Source organism: Pristiophorus japonicus, chromosome 11, assembly GCF_044704955.1.
Source record: "Pristiophorus japonicus isolate sPriJap1 chromosome 11, sPriJap1.hap1, whole genome shotgun sequence".
NCBI classification, from domain to species: Eukaryota; Metazoa; Chordata; class Chondrichthyes; family Pristiophoridae; genus Pristiophorus; species Pristiophorus japonicus.
The window spans coordinates 126,421,208-126,438,339 of record NC_091987.1 but is presented as its reverse complement, the minus strand read 5'-3'; the positions used below and the strand labels follow the sequence as shown (position 1 = coordinate 126,438,339).

At 46.9% G+C, this 17,132-nt stretch overlaps 1 protein-coding gene across 1 annotated transcript in view; it reads left to right on the top strand.

Annotated features, from left to right (window-relative positions):
• Nucleotides 1–17,132, top strand: part of rnaseh2b (ribonuclease H2, subunit B) — a 58,784-nt gene that overhangs the window by 30,915 nt on the left and 10,737 nt on the right. The window contains exons 8-10 of the mRNA XM_070894009.1: nt 8,494–8,575; nt 12,112–12,160; nt 16,135–16,212. Of these exons, the coding sequence (XP_070750110.1) occupies nt 8,494–8,575; nt 12,112–12,160; nt 16,135–16,212 (209 nt within the window). The remainder of the gene's footprint in view (nt 1–8,493; nt 8,576–12,111; nt 12,161–16,134; nt 16,213–17,132) is intronic.

Here is a 17,132-nt window from a genome sequence, read left to right as displayed (position 1 = left end):
TCCCTCCCTAAACCTCTCCGCCTCGCCCACCTCTCTTTCCTCCTTTAAGGTGCTCCTTAAAACCTACCTCTTTGACCAAGCTTTTGATCATCTGCCCTAATTTCTGCTTGAGTGTTTCGGAGTCAAATTCTTGTCTCGTAACACTGCTCCAAAGTGCCTTGGGATGTTTTGCTGTGTTAAAAGCACTATATAAATACAAGTTGCTGTTGTTGAGAAGTGTGAATAATCGTCATCTTTGTAGTATCTTTATAGCTGAAGGTAAATCCCAGTGCACCAGTACACTGATTCAGGATTTGAAAACCAAGTGAACTATCACCGATTAATTGTTCATTTGAGGACAACTCAGCAGACATTGTTATCAAGGAGAAAGATAATGATAATCTGGATCTTAAAAATGAACAATGGGTGTATTAAGATTAACAATGCGGGTGTCAATTACCTTGGTCTTTTAAATCAGCCATGGGGGCTTTGCAATTTAGAGTCTTGGATATTTTACACTGTTTTATCACAGCAAGACTAAGTTCACTGTGATGCACCTTTTTAATAGTAGTACACAGAAGCTGAATAATCATAAACGTTGGATGATTCAGCTCCATTTATAAACTATTGAAGCAAGGAAAATTGAACTGAACAAATCCTGCTTTTCTGCAGGCTTTATAACTGCAATAGGAGAACATTTATTGTGGCAGAGTCTGAACAAACTTGTGATGGCCAAAGATTACAACCAACCCCAAGTATCGAGTGCAAAATTCCAAGCCTATTTATCCCCATTTCTTTCTCTTGTTGCGGAGTTGTGCCAGAATTTACGCATATTCTCTGGGTCTGGTACAATGCAGGCTACACGCTGCTTTGTAGGTTACACAATACTTGCAGTTACACTTCGTCAGGCTGAGGCTAATGGGGAGACTTGGGGTCTCATGGGCACGCGGTCACAACAGTGCCTCGAATCTGGCAACGGTGAGGGATTAAGTGGGGCAATACTCACGTCAGACTAGGCTGTGCGAAGGTTGGAGTTGGTGGAGAGAGTGCCTGCAAAACAACAACAACAACTTGTATTTATATAGCGCCTATAACGTAATGAAAGGTCCCTAGGCACTTCACAGGAGTATAATGAGATTTTAAAAATTTGACACCGAGCCACCGAAGTAGAAATTACCGTGGGTGACCAAAAGCTTGCTCAAAGAGGTAGGTTTTAAGGAGCATCTTGAAGGAAAGAGAGGCGGAGAGGTTTAGGCAGGGAGTTCCAGAGCTTGGGGCCCAAGCAACAGAAGGCACGGCCACCAATGGTTGAGCGATTACAATCAAGGATGCTCAGGAAGGCAGAATTGGAGGAGCGCACGTAATTTTGTACTACTTGGTAATTTTCCCACTGTAGCTACAGTCTGTGCATCACATGCTCTGCTTGCTGGATGATGCACAGGCTCCATCTGCTTACTGGGGGAGGGTCCACAGGCTCCATCTGATTACTGGGGGAGGGTCCACACGCTCCATCTGATTACTGGGGGAGGGTCCACACGCTCCATCTGATTATGGCGAAGCGTCCATAGGTTCTTTGTCCAAGTGATTGCCGGGAGAGTGTCAGGTTGTGATAGAAGTGAAGGCTGCACTTTTTTGCTGCCAGATGTAAGACATGGGTGGGCCTGCCAATGGAAGGTGTTCCTTGTTCTGTACGCACAATTCAGGTAAATGTATTTCACACGTGTATATTTACTTTGCCAACATCTAGCACTGTTCAGTAACCAAGGAAGTAAAGCACACGCCACAAACAAAAAAACCACCACTTGCACACTCTGCTTTTTGTTTTACCATTTTACCAACAAATGTGCAAAAAGGTAAGGTTCACATGTAAACACCACGCGAATATGAGTATTGAGACCACATGCCCAACAACGGGAATGTAAGTGTAATTATCTACATCTGGATTCCCAATAAGCCACAAGCGGCTAACGTGTTGGACAGTGCTGCCTTACGACTGCAATCCCATGAGCACACATCTAACAGAGTTGGGTGGAATTTATGGAGGTTGACTGGGGTGAGATAGAGCACTTTGAGCTGTCTCGTTCTCTACCTGCTGCAGGTGGGGAGTATGAAGGTCAAGCTCTGAACTGTGAACCTGGCTGACCCAGGCAATGTCAGGATAAACATCGGATTCCAGTGCCACCCAATGACGGGGAGGCTGGAATAGAAATGGAAGGTGTTTCTCGCAGAACGATTCTGCGTTTCAGAGAGAAGGTTGCAGTGGAGACTGTGCTCAATCCTAGGTTATGCTATGTCGCAGAGGAAGTGTAGAATCTGATGACTTGTGAAGAAATTCTTTTGGGGGACGTGGAATTCAGCACCAAGCTGCTGAAGGAGATGGTTTGGTTCTCCTGGAAACCACTTGCTTATTATCGCAGTGATACTCTCCTCGTTGCATGTTTTGTAGCTGCTTGCAGCAAGAAGGGTTGTGGGGCTGAGCCATAGTGAGGACAAGGCTGACCGAAACTGGGGCAACTTGTGTGCCATCCATGTGGAAGAAATGTCATTTGTGCACTTTGAGGATGAAGGCTTATAGTACAGGATTCTCTGAATGCTTTCGCAAAGGCCTTTCCATCGAGCGGGGGGTGGGGGGGTGTGTGACTTTCCACTCTACCCGGCTGAATACCTTCTCTGCCCTGGGACAACACTAGGCAAAATGTATTTGAGCTGTTGCAGTGATGTACAACATTAAGTAGTCATCTTAAACAAGCTTGATGTGGGTGGATCAGGCCCGGGACCATTGAAACCAGCTTGGCGGACAGAATTTAATCATTGCAGTTGAGGAGGAATTCTGAGCTTTTTTCTTTTAATGTGACCTGCCTTGGGATGTGACTCCTTTTTACTTAAGTAAGATGGAGAAGAAATCAAATGAGATAGTTTGTGTTTGTGATTTCCTTGTTCTATAGGTTGCTGGTCCTAGTTGTACAATTTCGAAGCTCGCAGATGATACAGGATAGCAGCAGACCTCAGGAGGACATTAATTAGTGAAATGGGCAGATACAAAACAGATGCAACTTAATGCAGATAAGTGAGAAGTGATGCATTTTCGGAGGAACAATATAGAGAGGCAGTAAAGTTAGGGTATGCGACTCGCCACTTTCTACTTCCACCTCATCTGAGCGCGAGTCTGATTGGCTGTAGATGTGGCATGTACGTTGAAGAGCAATTCCTAATTGTATGTACGTTGAAGAGCATTTGATTCCTAAGATCAGAAGAGTTGCACGTCGTTGGTCTAGTGCCTGTCTAGCTGCTCAGCACTTCACTCTTCAATACAAAGACTCTTCGGGTCTTCAAAGAGGAAAACTGGTCTCAGTCCAGCTGTGAACAGATCATCCAAAAGGTTTGTTCCGGGTTTACAATAATCATAGAATCTTACAGCGCAGGAGGCCATTTAGCTCATCGTGTCTGTGCCAGCTCTTTGAAAGAGCTATCCAGTTTAGTCTCACACACCAGTTTTTTCATCATAAACCTGCAAATTAGTCCTCTTCAGGTACATGTCCAATTGCCTTTTGAAAGTTACGATGGAAGCTGATTCCACTTCCCTTTCGAGCAGTGCATTCCAGATCTTAATAACCCTCTGTGTGAAAAAATATCTCCTCAATTCTTCTCTCTCGTTCTTTTGCAAATTATTTTAAATCTGTGACCTCTGGTCCCTGACCCACTTTCTCCGGCGGAGGAAACTGTTTCTCCCCACTTGCTCTATCAAAACCCCTCATAATTTTGAATACCTCTATTAGGTCTCCCCTTAACCTTCATTGCCCTAATTTGAACAATACCAGCTTCTCTAATCTCTCCAGATAACTGAAGTCCCTCATCCCTGGTATCACCCTGGTAAACCTCCTCTGTACCCACTCTGGGGCCTTCATATCCTTCCTAAAGCGTGGAGCCCAGAATTGTACACAATACTCCAGCTGAGGCCTAACCTGTGATTTGTAAAGGTTTAGCATAACTTTCTTGTTTTTATTTTCAATGCCTCTATTTGCAAAGCTAAGTAATCTTCACACTATCTTAACCACCTTTTATTTTTTGTTTCAAAAATATACTTTATTCCTATAAAGTTTTCACAATACATTGGAAAATGGTTCAGTACCTTGCGGTCAGCAATTCCATACAATTCATTTGGATGCTGACAGCCGTTCCATACAACGCACTAGCGTGCATTTCATTTCAAGGTACAGTTTAGTACAATCTGTAAATCACGTTACATATAGTACTGTGCAAATAAGGGTATTACATGGATCAGATGAGAACAGGTTTACATTACATTCCAGGATACATTTCAATACCGATCACGAATCACGTTACATGTAGCACTATGCAGATGAAAGCAGTACACGGAACGGATGAGAATACATTTGCATTTTTTTACAAGTTACTAAACAGTGCAGAGACTTTCATTATACATGGCACAACACAGGTGTTTTTCAGTACATGGTGCTCTATGTATACAAGCAGATTAACAAGTACAGCCTGAGGAGGATCTGATTCCAACCCCTGGGTTTACTGTGGCAGAAGGGCCTTAAACTGTGGCTCTTCCCCATCGTGCCTTTGCGGCGACTGCACCAACCTTTAGTGCGTCCCTCAGCACGTACTCTGGACCTTGGATTGCGCCAGTCTGCAACACTCGGCCATGGACATCTCCTTGCTCTGGAAGATCAGCAAGTTTCCGGAAGATCAAAGTGCGTCTTTCACCAAGTTGATGGCTTTCCAGCAGCAGATGGTGCCTGTCTCGGTGTGCATCCCTGAGAACAGCCCGTAGAGCCCAGAGTCCTGTGTTACGGAGCTGCTTGGGATGAACCTCGACAGCAACCACTGCATCTCCTTCCAGACCTGCCTTGCAAAGGGGCAATCCCGAAGAAGACGAATGATAGTCTCGTCCGCACCAACTTGGGGGCAGAATGCCGTGTCTCTGAAACCCCGGCTGTGCATGAAGGATCTGATGGGTAGGGCCCTTCTCACCGCCAACCAAGCTACGTCTTGGTGCTTGTGTGAAAGCTCTGGCGATGAGACATTCTGCCAAACGAGTTTGACAGTCTGCTCGGGAAACCGTCCAACAGGATCCACCATCTCCTTCTTTCGTATGGCGTCCAGGACCTTGCGTGCCGACCACTGCTTTATGGCTTTGTGGTCAAAGGTGTATCTTAACCACCTTATCAACTTGCCCTGCCACCTTCAAAGATGTGTGAATATGCATCCCCAAGTCCTTCTGATTGTGTAACCCCCACTACTTGTACCTACCATTTCGATGATATTGCCTCTCCATGTTGCTCTTCCCAAAATGCATCACTTCACACTTATCTGCATGAAGTTGTATCTGCCATGTATCTGCTCATTTCCCCCAATCAATATCCTCCTGAGGTCTGCTGCTATCCTATTCACTACTTGCTACATTGCCAAGTTTTGTATCATCTGCGAATTTTGAAATTGTATTCCTTATACCCAAGTCCAAGTCATTTATATATAACAAGAAAAGCAGTAGTCCTAATATTGACCAGTGGGCGACCCCACCTTGAGCTTCTCTCCAGTCAGAAATGTAGAAATTCTTCACCCTCCTTGCCTTCACTCTCCCCCACCAACCCCCCCCCCTCCCCCCTGCCTGTCTATAGTGGAGTAGTTCAAGTCCTGTACGATTACTGCTCTATTATTTTTTACTTGCTGTGAAATTTGCTGACAGATTTGCTCCTCTATTTCCTTCTCACTATTTGGGGGTCTACAATAAACACCCAGCACTGTAACAGCTCCTTTTCTGTTCCTTAACTCTAACCAAATAGATTCAGTTTTTGAACCCTCTAGTATATCGTTTCTCAGTAGAACTGTAATGTTATCCTTGGTCAATACCGCCACCGCCTCCTGACTTCTTTCCTCCCCTATTCCTCCTGAATACATTGTAGCCAGGAATGTTTAGTTCCATTCCTGCCCATGTTTAAGTCAGGTCACCGTTATAGCCACTATATCGTAACCCCATGTGGCAACTTGCACCTGTAGCTGCCTTCCTGTTTATGTACTCAGTAGCACGTGACACTCAGAGTACCAGAGATTTCTACCTTTCAGGTCCTATTCTTTCATTTTTTCCTAGCTCCTGAAATTCTGCTTGTATGACCTCAACCCTTTCCCTACCTACGGTCATTGGTTCCAACATGGAGCACAACCTCTGGCTGTTCCCTTTCCCCTCGCAGAATGTCCTGCACCCGGGAGGCAACACACCATTCGGGACAGTCTGCGGTGGCAGAACCAACTATCGAATACCCTGTAACAGCTGCATTTCTACACTTCCCTGTGCAGCCGAGTCTCCCACTGAACATCGGTTTGTGAATGCTGTACTCTCGGGGGAATTCCTGCACTGCCTCACTGTTCGGCCTGGTGGCTACCCATTCCCTTTCCTCCTGAACTCACTGGGTGACCACCTCCTGAAATGTGCTACCCATGAAACTCTCAGCTTCCCGTATAGACTGTAGTGACCCCACAAACACTGAGCTCGAGTTCGAGTACTTGGCAGCACTTTCTATATACGTAGCTTTGTTCTGGAGTTCCCACATGGCACAGGATGTGCATGAGATGGGCCCCAGCTGTCCTGCCATGTTAGCCAACAGTTATTTAAAATTATTTTTTTTAACTTTAAGGCTTTTTAACTGTTTATCATAACACTGAAAATCTAACCACTATTAAATTAAAAAGTACTAACCACTACTAAAAACACTAACCAATAAACCAAATACTTCCACTAACATAGAAACATAGAAAATAGGTGCAGGAGTAGGCCATTCGGCCCTTCGAGCCTGCACCACCATTCAATAAGATCATGGCTGATCATTCACCTCAGTACCCCTTTCCTGCTTTCTCTCCATTCCCCTTGATCCCTTTAGCCGTAAGGGCCACATCTAACTCCCTCTTGAATACATCCAGTGAATTGGCATCAACAGCTCTCTGCAGCAGGGAATTCCACAGGTTAACAACTCTTTGAGTGAAGAAGTTTCTCCTCATCTCAGTCCTAAATGGCCTACCCCTTATCCTAAGACTGTGTCCCCTGGTTCTGGACTTCCCCAACATCGGGAACATTCTTCCCGCATCTAACCTGGCCCGTCCCGTCAGAATCTTATACGTTTCTATGAGATCCCCTCTCATCCTTCTAAACTGCAGTGAATAAAGGCTCAGTTGATCCAGTCTCTCCTTATATGTCAGTCCAGCCATCCCTGGAATCAGTCTGGTGAACCTTCGCTGCACTCCCTCAATAGAAGAACGTCCTTCCTCAGATTAGGAGACCAAAACTGAACACAATATTCCAGGTGGGGCCTCACCAAGGACCTGTACAATTGCAGCAAGACCTCCCTGCTCCTATACTCAAATCCCCTAGCTATGAAGGCCAACATGCCATTTGCCTTCTTCACCGTCTGCTGTACCTGCATGCCAACTTTCAATGACTAATGAACCATGACACCCAGGTCTTGTTGCACCTCCCCTTTTCCTAATCTGCCACCATTCAGATAATATTCTGCCTTTGTGTTTTTGCCACCAAAATGGATAACCTCACATTTATCCACATTATACTGCATCTGCCATGCATTTGCCACTCACCTAAACTGTCCAAGTCACCCTGTAGCCTCTTAGCATCCTCCTCACAGCTCACACCGCCACCCAGTTGGTGTCATCCGCAAACTTGGAGATATTACCACTCAATTCCTTCATCCAAATCATTGATGTATATTGTAAAGAGCTGGGGTCCCAGCACTGAGCCCTGCGGCACTCCACTAGTCACTGCCTCCCATTCCGAAAATAACCCGTTTATCCCGACTCTCTGCTTCCTGTCTGCCAACCAATTCGCTATCCACGCCAGTACATTACCCCCAATACCATATGCTTTGATTTTGCACACCAATCTCTTATGTGGGACCTTGTCAAAGGCCTTTTGAAAGTCCAAATGCACCACATCCACTGGTTCTCCCTTGTCCACTCTACTAGTTCCAGAAGATATGTCAAGCATGATTTCCCTTTCATAAATCCATGCTGACTTGGACCGTTCCTGTCACTGCTTTCCAAATGCGCTGCGATTTCATCCTTAATGATTGATTCCAACATTTTCCCCACTACTGATGTCAGGCTAACCGGTCAATAATTACCCGTTTTCTCTCTCCCTCCTTTTTTAAAAAGTGGCGTTACACTAGCTACCCTCCAGTCCATAGGAACTGATCCAGAGTCGATAGACTGTTGGAAAATGATCACCAATGCATCCACTATTTCTAGGGCCACTTCCTTAAGTACTCTGAGATGCAGACTATCAGGCCCCAGGGATTTATTGGCCTTCAATCCCATCATTTTTCCCCAACAAAATTTCCCGCCTAACTTAACACTTATCACCAAAAACACTAACCAATAAAACAAATACGTATCTGTAACATACCACCGCTGCTGCTCCTTCTGCTGTGACATCACTTTTTGATTTTTCTGTCTGAATATTGGATGTTGTTTTGTTTTCTTCAGAGGATTACCTACGCTATGCTCATGGTTTGCTGTCGGATTATATTCCTGCGGATCTAAGTGTTGAATTCTTTAAATTCTTGAAGTAAGTATCTAAGTGTAAAGAATTGATTATAGTTTAAAAAAAAATTATTCACTGCAAATCTTTAACTATTCTTCACTTTACAAAACGCAGCTGCTCGTTGAATTAGTGTACTAATATACAGGTGTGACGTCCAAAATCTGGGACCGAGGCCGTTCCGGATTTCGAAACGTCTTTGCCTCGGTCAAGGTATGGAGGGGAGGGGGGGTGGGGGGTGGGTCGGGCAGCCGAGGTAAGGGGGGGTTGGAGAGGTCAGGAGGTCGGGCGGCCGAGGTGGAGGGAGATCGGGCAGCCAGGGTGAAGGTAGGTCAGGCGGCCGAGGTCGGCGAGTCCCGATTTCGGAACATTTTCCGGTTTCCGGATGACTCCACCACAGATCGGTCCGAATTTCGGAACTCCGGATTTCGGAAGCTCAACCGGTTGTACAGTCCCCACCACTGACACCATCTAGGTTTATCATCATCATCATAGGCAGTCCCTCGGGGTCGAGGATGACTTGCTTCCACACTAAAAATGTGTTCTCAGGTGACTGATGAACTCATTTTAGACGGTGGAAGATGCCTGTGGGTGAATTCTTTTAATGTGGGGTGGCCGATGCACACCAATCACCACATGGGCTTGACGGAGCAAGGTCTTGGTCCAGTGGCAAGGGGATCCAAGACGACAGGACACCAGGCTCCACCATGTGCCATTACATGCACACAAACTCAAACATACTCCTATTGTCATCCCTCCTTCCCACAGGACCTCTCTCTACGTGGAATTCATAGTACGCAATGTGAGCCTCACGACCTCACAGCCTCGTTATTGGCCCGTGCTGCACCTTCCCCAGGTCTTGTCCACACTGCACCACCCTCTGCGCTGCGAGCTATCTGCTCCTCCGTGCCTCGTCCGTCCTCTCCCCTCCGCTTTTGATTTTCTCGCCCGTCCCAACCTCCGGACCTCGCCCGTCCCGACCTCCACTCCCCACCGCTTCCGACCTCTGCTTCTCCCGCTCCTGCTCCTGGGTCCCGACCCCTCCACTAGGCTCCACCATTTTGATGATGTCTAATTTTGTCGCCCACTTTGGTTTTGCCGCCCTCTCGACACCGTTGTTGATTCTGCTGCTGCGGTGGCCAGCTTTTTTTGATTTGCCCACAGCTCTCGCCTCGCGCTCCAAACTGCTCCTCTCACGAAGTCGGGCTTATATCAGTAAAACATTTGCAGTTACCAGAGGAATCAATTGCAATGGCCCCACTTATAACGTGTTTAATTCGCCGACTATTTTGGGAAGTTCAATGTGCTTACAGCAACAACAACTTCCATTTATATAGCGCCTTTAAGGTAGTAAAGCATCCCAAGGCGCTTCACAGAAGCATTATCAAACAAAATTTGACAGCGGCACATAAGGAGATATTGGAGCAGATGACCAAAAAGCTTGGTTAAAGAGGTAGGTTTTAAGGAGTGTCTTAAAGGAGGAGAGAGAGGTAGAGAGGCGCAGAGGTTTAGGGAGGGAATTCCGCATCTTAGGGCCTTGGCAACAGAAGGCATGGCCACCAATGGTGGAGCGATTATAATCGGAGATGCGCAGGAGGCCAGAATTGGAGGAGTGCAGAGATCGCGGAGGGTTGTAAGGTTGGCGGAGGTTACAGAGATAGGGAGGGGTGAGATCACGGAAGGAATTTGAAAACTAGAATGAGATTTTTAAAACTGAGGCATTGCCAGATCGGGAGCCAATGTAGGTCAGTGAGCACAGGGGTGATGGGTGAACGGGACTTGGTGAGAGTTAGGATACGGGCAGTAGAGTTTTGGATGATCTCAAGTTTATGGAGAGTGTTGCAATCATTGTCTAGAGGTAACAAAGGCATGGATGAGGGAGCTGAGACAAGGGTGGAGACGGGCGATGTTACGGAGGTGGTAGTCGGTGGTCTTGGTGATGTCGTGGATATGTGGTCGGAAGCTCATCTCGGGGTCAAATACAACAGAAAGGATGCAAACGATCTGGTTCAGCTTCAGACAGTTGCCAGGGAGAGGGATGGAGTCAGTGGCTCGGGAAAGGAGTTTGTGGCGGGAACAGAGTTTGCGGCGGGGACTGAAAACGATGGCTTTGGTTTTCCCAATGTTTAGTTAGAGGAAACTTCTGCTTATTCAGTACTGAATCTCAGACAAGCAGTGTGACGTTAGAGACAGTGGAGGGATCGAGAGAGGTGGTAATGAGGTAGAGCTGGTTATCGTCAGCGACCTGCAAACTGATGTGTTTCCGGATGATGTTGCCAAGGGGCAGTATGTAGATGAGGAATATGAGGGGGCCACCAGGTCCCAGGTTTGATCCAAGGTCTGCTGAACTAGCTAATTCAATTCAGGCAGCAATAAAAAAACACTTCTTTATGCAACAAGTGGTTAGGATTTGGAATGCGCTGCCCGATAGGAAACAGATTCAATAGTAGCCTTTCAAAAGGGAATTGAATAAAGAGAAAATATTCCAGGGACATGGGGAAAGAGCCAATAAGTGGGACTAACTGGATTGCCCTTTGAAAGAACTGGCGCAAACTCGATGGGCCAATAAGCCTCCTATTGTGCTGTATTTTTCTATGATTCTAAGGGTGTGGCAATTAGCCTCAGTTCCCCTCAGCTAGCAAACAACAACAACTTGTATTTATATAGCGCCTTTAACGTAGTGAAACGCCCCAAGGAGCTTCGCGGGAGTATTATGAGATAAAAGATTTGACACCGAGCCGTATAAGTAGAAATTAGCGTGGGTGACCAAAAGCTTAATCAAAGAGGTAGGTTTTAAGGAGCGACTTTAAGGAGGAAAGAGAGGCGGAGAGGTTTAGGCAGGGAGTTCCAGAGCTTGGGGCTTAGGCAACAGAAGGCACGCTGACCAATGGTTGAGCGATTATAATCAGGGATGCTCAAGAGGGCAGAATTAGAGGAGTGTAGACATCTCGCGCTGGGGGGGTGGTTTGTGGGGCTGGAGGAGATTACAGAGCCTTTGTTACATCTAGACTTGACTATTCCAACGCACTCCTCGCAGGCCTCCCACATTCTACCCTACTTGGCAACACTGTCGTCTCTAAACCAGAACGTTGTCAGTTCAAGTCCCAACAGACTTGAGCACATAATCCAGGCTGATACTCCAGCGCAGTACTGAGGGAGTGCTGCACTGTCGGAGGTTCGGTTTTTCGGATGAGGTGTTAAACGACTGCCCTCTCAGGTGCACGTAAAAGTTCCCATGATACTGTTGGAAGAAGAGCAGGAGAGTTCTCCTGGTGTCCGGGCCAATATTTACCCTCAACCAACATTGGTAAAACTGATAATTTGGTCATTTATTCATTGCTGTTTTTGGGAGCTTGCTGTGCGCAACTTGGTTGCTGCATCACCGTTACAACAGTAACTGCAGTTAAAAAGTATTTAATTGACCATAAAGCACTTTAGGACATCGAGGTTGTGAAAGGGCTATCAAAATGCAAATTATTTCTGTCTTTAATAAAACTATTCAGTCACCTTAAAACCACTTCCCCACTCGAGGCATTGTTAATATTTATATTTCTGTTTGTTAGGTTACCAGCTGTTTCAACAAAACTAGCAGTAAGCGAACCACCATCAAAGGTATGTTTCTGTCACATTGGTGATTGTGTTTGCTGCTAAAGGCATTTTATAGAAAACTAAAAAAAAATAGTAAACATTTTACTGACTTGTGCACATCTACAATTTAAAACGAAACACTTTGAGTGAAGGAGATGCAATGCATCATTTTGTTTTCCTATTAAATATGTTTGGCAAAAAATGTAGAATATTGCAATCTTTTAAAACTTTCCAGCGAAGCCATTTTTAGAAAGAATGAACCAGCACTGCAGTAATTCGGGAAATCTGTGCTTTCTGGTCGGTATAATTGTGCACTGCTCAGTAGTTTCACTCTCACTTCTGAGTCAGAAGACTGAGACTTCAACCCCAGTCCAGGAGTCCAGGCTGCACTGTCGGAGGCTCAGTACTGAGCGGGTGCTGCACTGTTGGAGGGCTACACTGAGGGGGTGCTGAATCATCATCATCATCATAGGCAGTCCCCCAGAATCGAGGAAGCCTTGCTTCCACTCCTGAAGTGAGTTCTTTGGTGGCTGACCAGTCCAATACGAGAGCCACAGACTCTGTCACAGGTGGGACTGGTTTGCCGCACGCTCTTTCCGTGCCTGCGCTTGATTTCTGCATGCTCTCGGTGTTGAGACTCGAGGTGCTCAGCGCCCTCTTGGATGCACTTCCTCCACTTAGGGCACTCTTGAGCCAGGGACTTCCAGGTGTCAGTGGGGATGTCACACTTTATCAGGGGGGCTTTGAGGGTGTCGTTGTAGAATTTTCGTTGCCCACCTTTGGCTCGTTTGCCGTGAAGGAGCTCCGAGTAGAGCACTTGCTTTGGGAGTCTCATGTCTGGCATACGAACTATGTGGCCTGCCCAGCGGAGCTGATCGAGTGTGGTCAGTGCTTCAATGCTGGGATGTTAGCCTGGACGAGGACACGCCTGTCCTCCCAGGGGATTTGTAAGATCTTGCGGAGACATTGTTGGTGATATTTCTCCAGCAACTTGAGGTGTCTGCTGTACATGGTCCATGTCTTTGAGCCATACAGGAAGGCGGGTATTACTACAGCCCTGTAGACCATGAGCTTGGTGGCAGTTTTGAGGGACTGATCTTCAAATACTCTTCCGAAGGCTGCACTGGTGCACTGGCGGCGGTGTTGGATCTCGTCGTCGATGTCTGTTCTTGTTGATAGGAGGCTCCTGAGATATGGGAAGTGGTTCACGGCGTCCAGGGTCGTGGCGTGGATCTTGATGACTGGGGGGGCAGTGCTGTGCTGTAAGGACAGACGGGTGGAGGACCTTTGTCTTACGGATGTTTAGCATAAGGCCCATGCTTTCATACGTCTCAGTAAATACGTCGACTATGTCCTGGAGTTCAGCCTCTGTATGTGCACAGACGCAGGCATCGTCCGCGTACTGTAGCTCGATGACCGGTTGGGGTGGTCTTGGACCTGGCCTGGAGTTGGCGCAGGCTGAACAGGTTCCCACTGGTTCTGTAGTTTAGTTCCACTCCAGCGGGGAGCTTGTTGACTGTGAGGTGGGTACTGAGAGGGTGCTGCACTGTCGGAGGGTCAGTACTGAGGGAACGCCGCACCGTCGGAGGGTCAATACTGAGGGAACGCTGCACTGTCGGAGGGTCAGTACTGAGGGATTGGGCAGCCCCTCGTGTTGAGGATAACCCGCTTCCACACCAAAAAAAGGGATGAGTTCACAGGTGTTTCCCGAACTACATCCTGAAGATGGAAGATGTCTGAGCATGAATTCTTTTAACGTGGAGTGGCTGTTGAACACCAGCCACCACACGGGCTTGACAGAGCAAGGTCTTGGTCCAGTGGCAAGGGTTAACCAAGACGACTGGAGACCAAGCTCTGCTGCACGGACCCAGTATGCACACATACTCCTACTGTCCGTAGATCGCAATGTGGGCTGGCCCATGCTGCACCTTCCCTGGGCCACGACCCCGCTGTTGTTATATGCTCCTGGGCCTCTACCTCGCTGCTGGGCTCCTGGGTCACGACCTCGCCGCTCCTGGGTCATGATCTTGCCACTCCTGGGCCACAATCCTGCCACTCCTCGATTCTGCCGCTCCTGGGCCACGACCCCACATCTCCTTGACTCAGACCTCGCCACTCCTGGGCCACGACCCCGCCACTCTACTGAGGGTCAGTACTGAGGGGGTGCTGCACTGTCGGAGGGTCAGTACTGAGAGGGTGCTGCACTGTCAGAGGGTCAGTACTGAGGGAGTGCTGCACTGTCGGAGGGTCAGTACTGAGGGAGTGCTGCACTGTCGGAAGGTCAGTACTGAGGGTGTGCTGCACTGTCGGAGGGTCAGTACTGAGGGAGTGCTGCACTGTCGGAAGGTCAGTACTGAGGGTGTGCTGCACTGTCGGAGGGTCAGTACTGAGGGAGTGCTGCACTGTCGGAGGGTCAGTACTGAGGGAGTGCTGCACTGTCGAAGGGTCAGTACTGAGGGAGTGCTGCACTGTCGGAGGGTCAGTACTGAGGGAGTGCTGCACTGTCGGAGGGTCAGTACTGAGGGAGCGCTGCACTGTCGGGCTCAGAACTGGGGGACTGCTGCACTGTCGGAGGTGCCGTCTTTTGGCTGAAACATTAAGCCGATCTGTTGACCTGGTGTCCTGGCTAATATTCTTCCCTCAGCCAACACCACCAAAACAGATTAGTTGATCATTTAATATGTATGCGACTCCCATACGCAATTTTTATTTACAATTACAATTTTGTGCCCATTATACCTCTGGGTATAAATCATGCCATTGGAGCAAGTGAATTTAATAAATCTGATCATTTGTGGGCTGGCACCAGGAATGTGACCACGGAAGCTGCTGACTGTGGTCAAAACACAACTGGATTATTTGATGACCTCCAGGGATGGAAATTTGCCAAACCTGCTGAGTCTCCAGTTCTTTCTACATGGTTGAGTCTTAATGCGTTCTGGGCAGTGAGGGATAGGCAAGAGATGCCTCGTCAGCATTGCCCACATCCTGAGAGAACAAGTGATGCACAAGACACCTTGTAACATAAAGCTCCTGGTGATGGTGCACCCTCCCCCTCCCCGCGATGAGGACTGTGACTGAGGAGTGTCCATGGCAGCAAGGCTGATGGCTGCAGTCAGCATATGGGAGGTCTACTGTCTCCATTCACCCGTACAGACTGACCATGAGTTTTCACTGTCGCTGGCACATGCATTTCTTGCTCAACACTAGGGAATCCCCTGACTACTGCACTCACACACATGCGGTTTAAGGTTACCGTCACGACTATTGAACAAGTAAACACACACTTTTCCCATTGTTGCTGAATCTACCGCACAATGCAAATGGAGCCAAACTGATGGTCAGCTAACGTGTAACAGAAGAGGGCCATAAAGTGGATGGTTCTGTTTTTATTGGAGCGCAATAAACAATAAACAATTGTCGTCTCCCCCCCCCCCTCTCCCTTCCACATTAGTGGAAAACATGCCTAGATGTATTTTCATTGGGAATCTCTGATGGTTATCACAAGCAATAATACAGCGGCCCAGCTAATATATGTTCCTCTGGAATACTGATGTAAACATTGCTTAAATGCTTGGTGATCTTGTATGAAAATAGTACTTAATACTTAGTGCTGAATATACAAGAGTTAAAGAATTTCTTCAAGTACTTGAAGAATACAGGCTCAAGGGCTTGCATGGCCCACTTCTGTCCCCGTGTTCTTGTACAAAACCATCTGAGTTGTTTGGAGGGAAAAAGTAGAAAAGCTGGCACTTTATGATGAGTTATTGCTGGTTCTGTGTACAAGACTCTGTTCGGTGAAACCTTTGCATGAAGATCGGCACGAGATCGGTTACGTGTTTGAATTGTTGGAAAGCAACACTTGATTGCGACCCGCCACCGTGTATTTTAGAGGATTTTTTTTTGGCAAATAGTTTTTCTTTTCCTGCAATGAAGCATGCAGCCTGTCTGCATCGCACAACTTTATTCAACAAAAACCTCATAAACTGCCATTACAGAAAAGGAAGCTGTCTGACAAACAGGTGGAGGCTGAAGAGGACTATACCAAGTTCAACTCTGATTCAAAAGAGAAAAAGGTAAGAAGCTTAGTCGCTTGACTCTCTCACCTGCATTATTATTATTCTGTACTTAACACCGGGATCTGTGGAAGAGTGCAATCTCAAGTGTTGCCTGGTGTTTGAGAAGCTGGTGTGCAGCACTGAGCCTCAAAGACCAGAAGATGCAGCTTCCATTTCCAGTCTATGATCTCAGTCGGGACACAATTGGCCTGAGTGCGCCTGAACTAAGGAGACAATTGGCCAGTGACCAGTTTGAATATCGAATTTCCACTCAAACGTTTTGTAGCCTCTTAAAGAATTTGTAAGCTGATTTTGTAAACTCCTATTCTTAAATATTAACACAGGAAAACCACAGGCGTTTGGAAGCACAGTGCAGTTCTTTGCAATGTTCTCTGCAAACTAAATTGTAGCCATGTTTTACTGTGATTAAAAAGTGATCTCCATAATCGCAGCTCTTGGACAATGGTTTGTGATCAGGGTCATAACGTGCAACCTTCTGGTTGCCTGAACATTTGTTAAGGGGACAATCAGAGCTGAATTGGCATATCTACCTGAAATGTTCTAAATTTGACGCCAGCTAATTATTTCCTTTAATGTGTCAGAGGTTTTCTGTTAACATTGTCCAAAGTCACAAGGGATGAGATAAGTTGTAGAAGAATTCGATAGCTTACGGAATGAGTTGGGCAGTTGAGTGGTGATATTTAAAGTTATAAGATAATAAAGAAGGTGACATCAGCCAAATGGTGATTTTCCACGGGACATGACGCAGGAGAGGTTTTTGGAAGTATTGTAATGTTGGTCACTAAAGCCATCAGCACAATATGTGGCAACAAATAGGATGTTAGGCTGCACAGATAGAGAATTAGAGCTCACATCTCTGGCAGTGATAGTGTTTGTATAGAACCCCACCTGGAGTGCTGGGTACAGTTCTGGGCGCT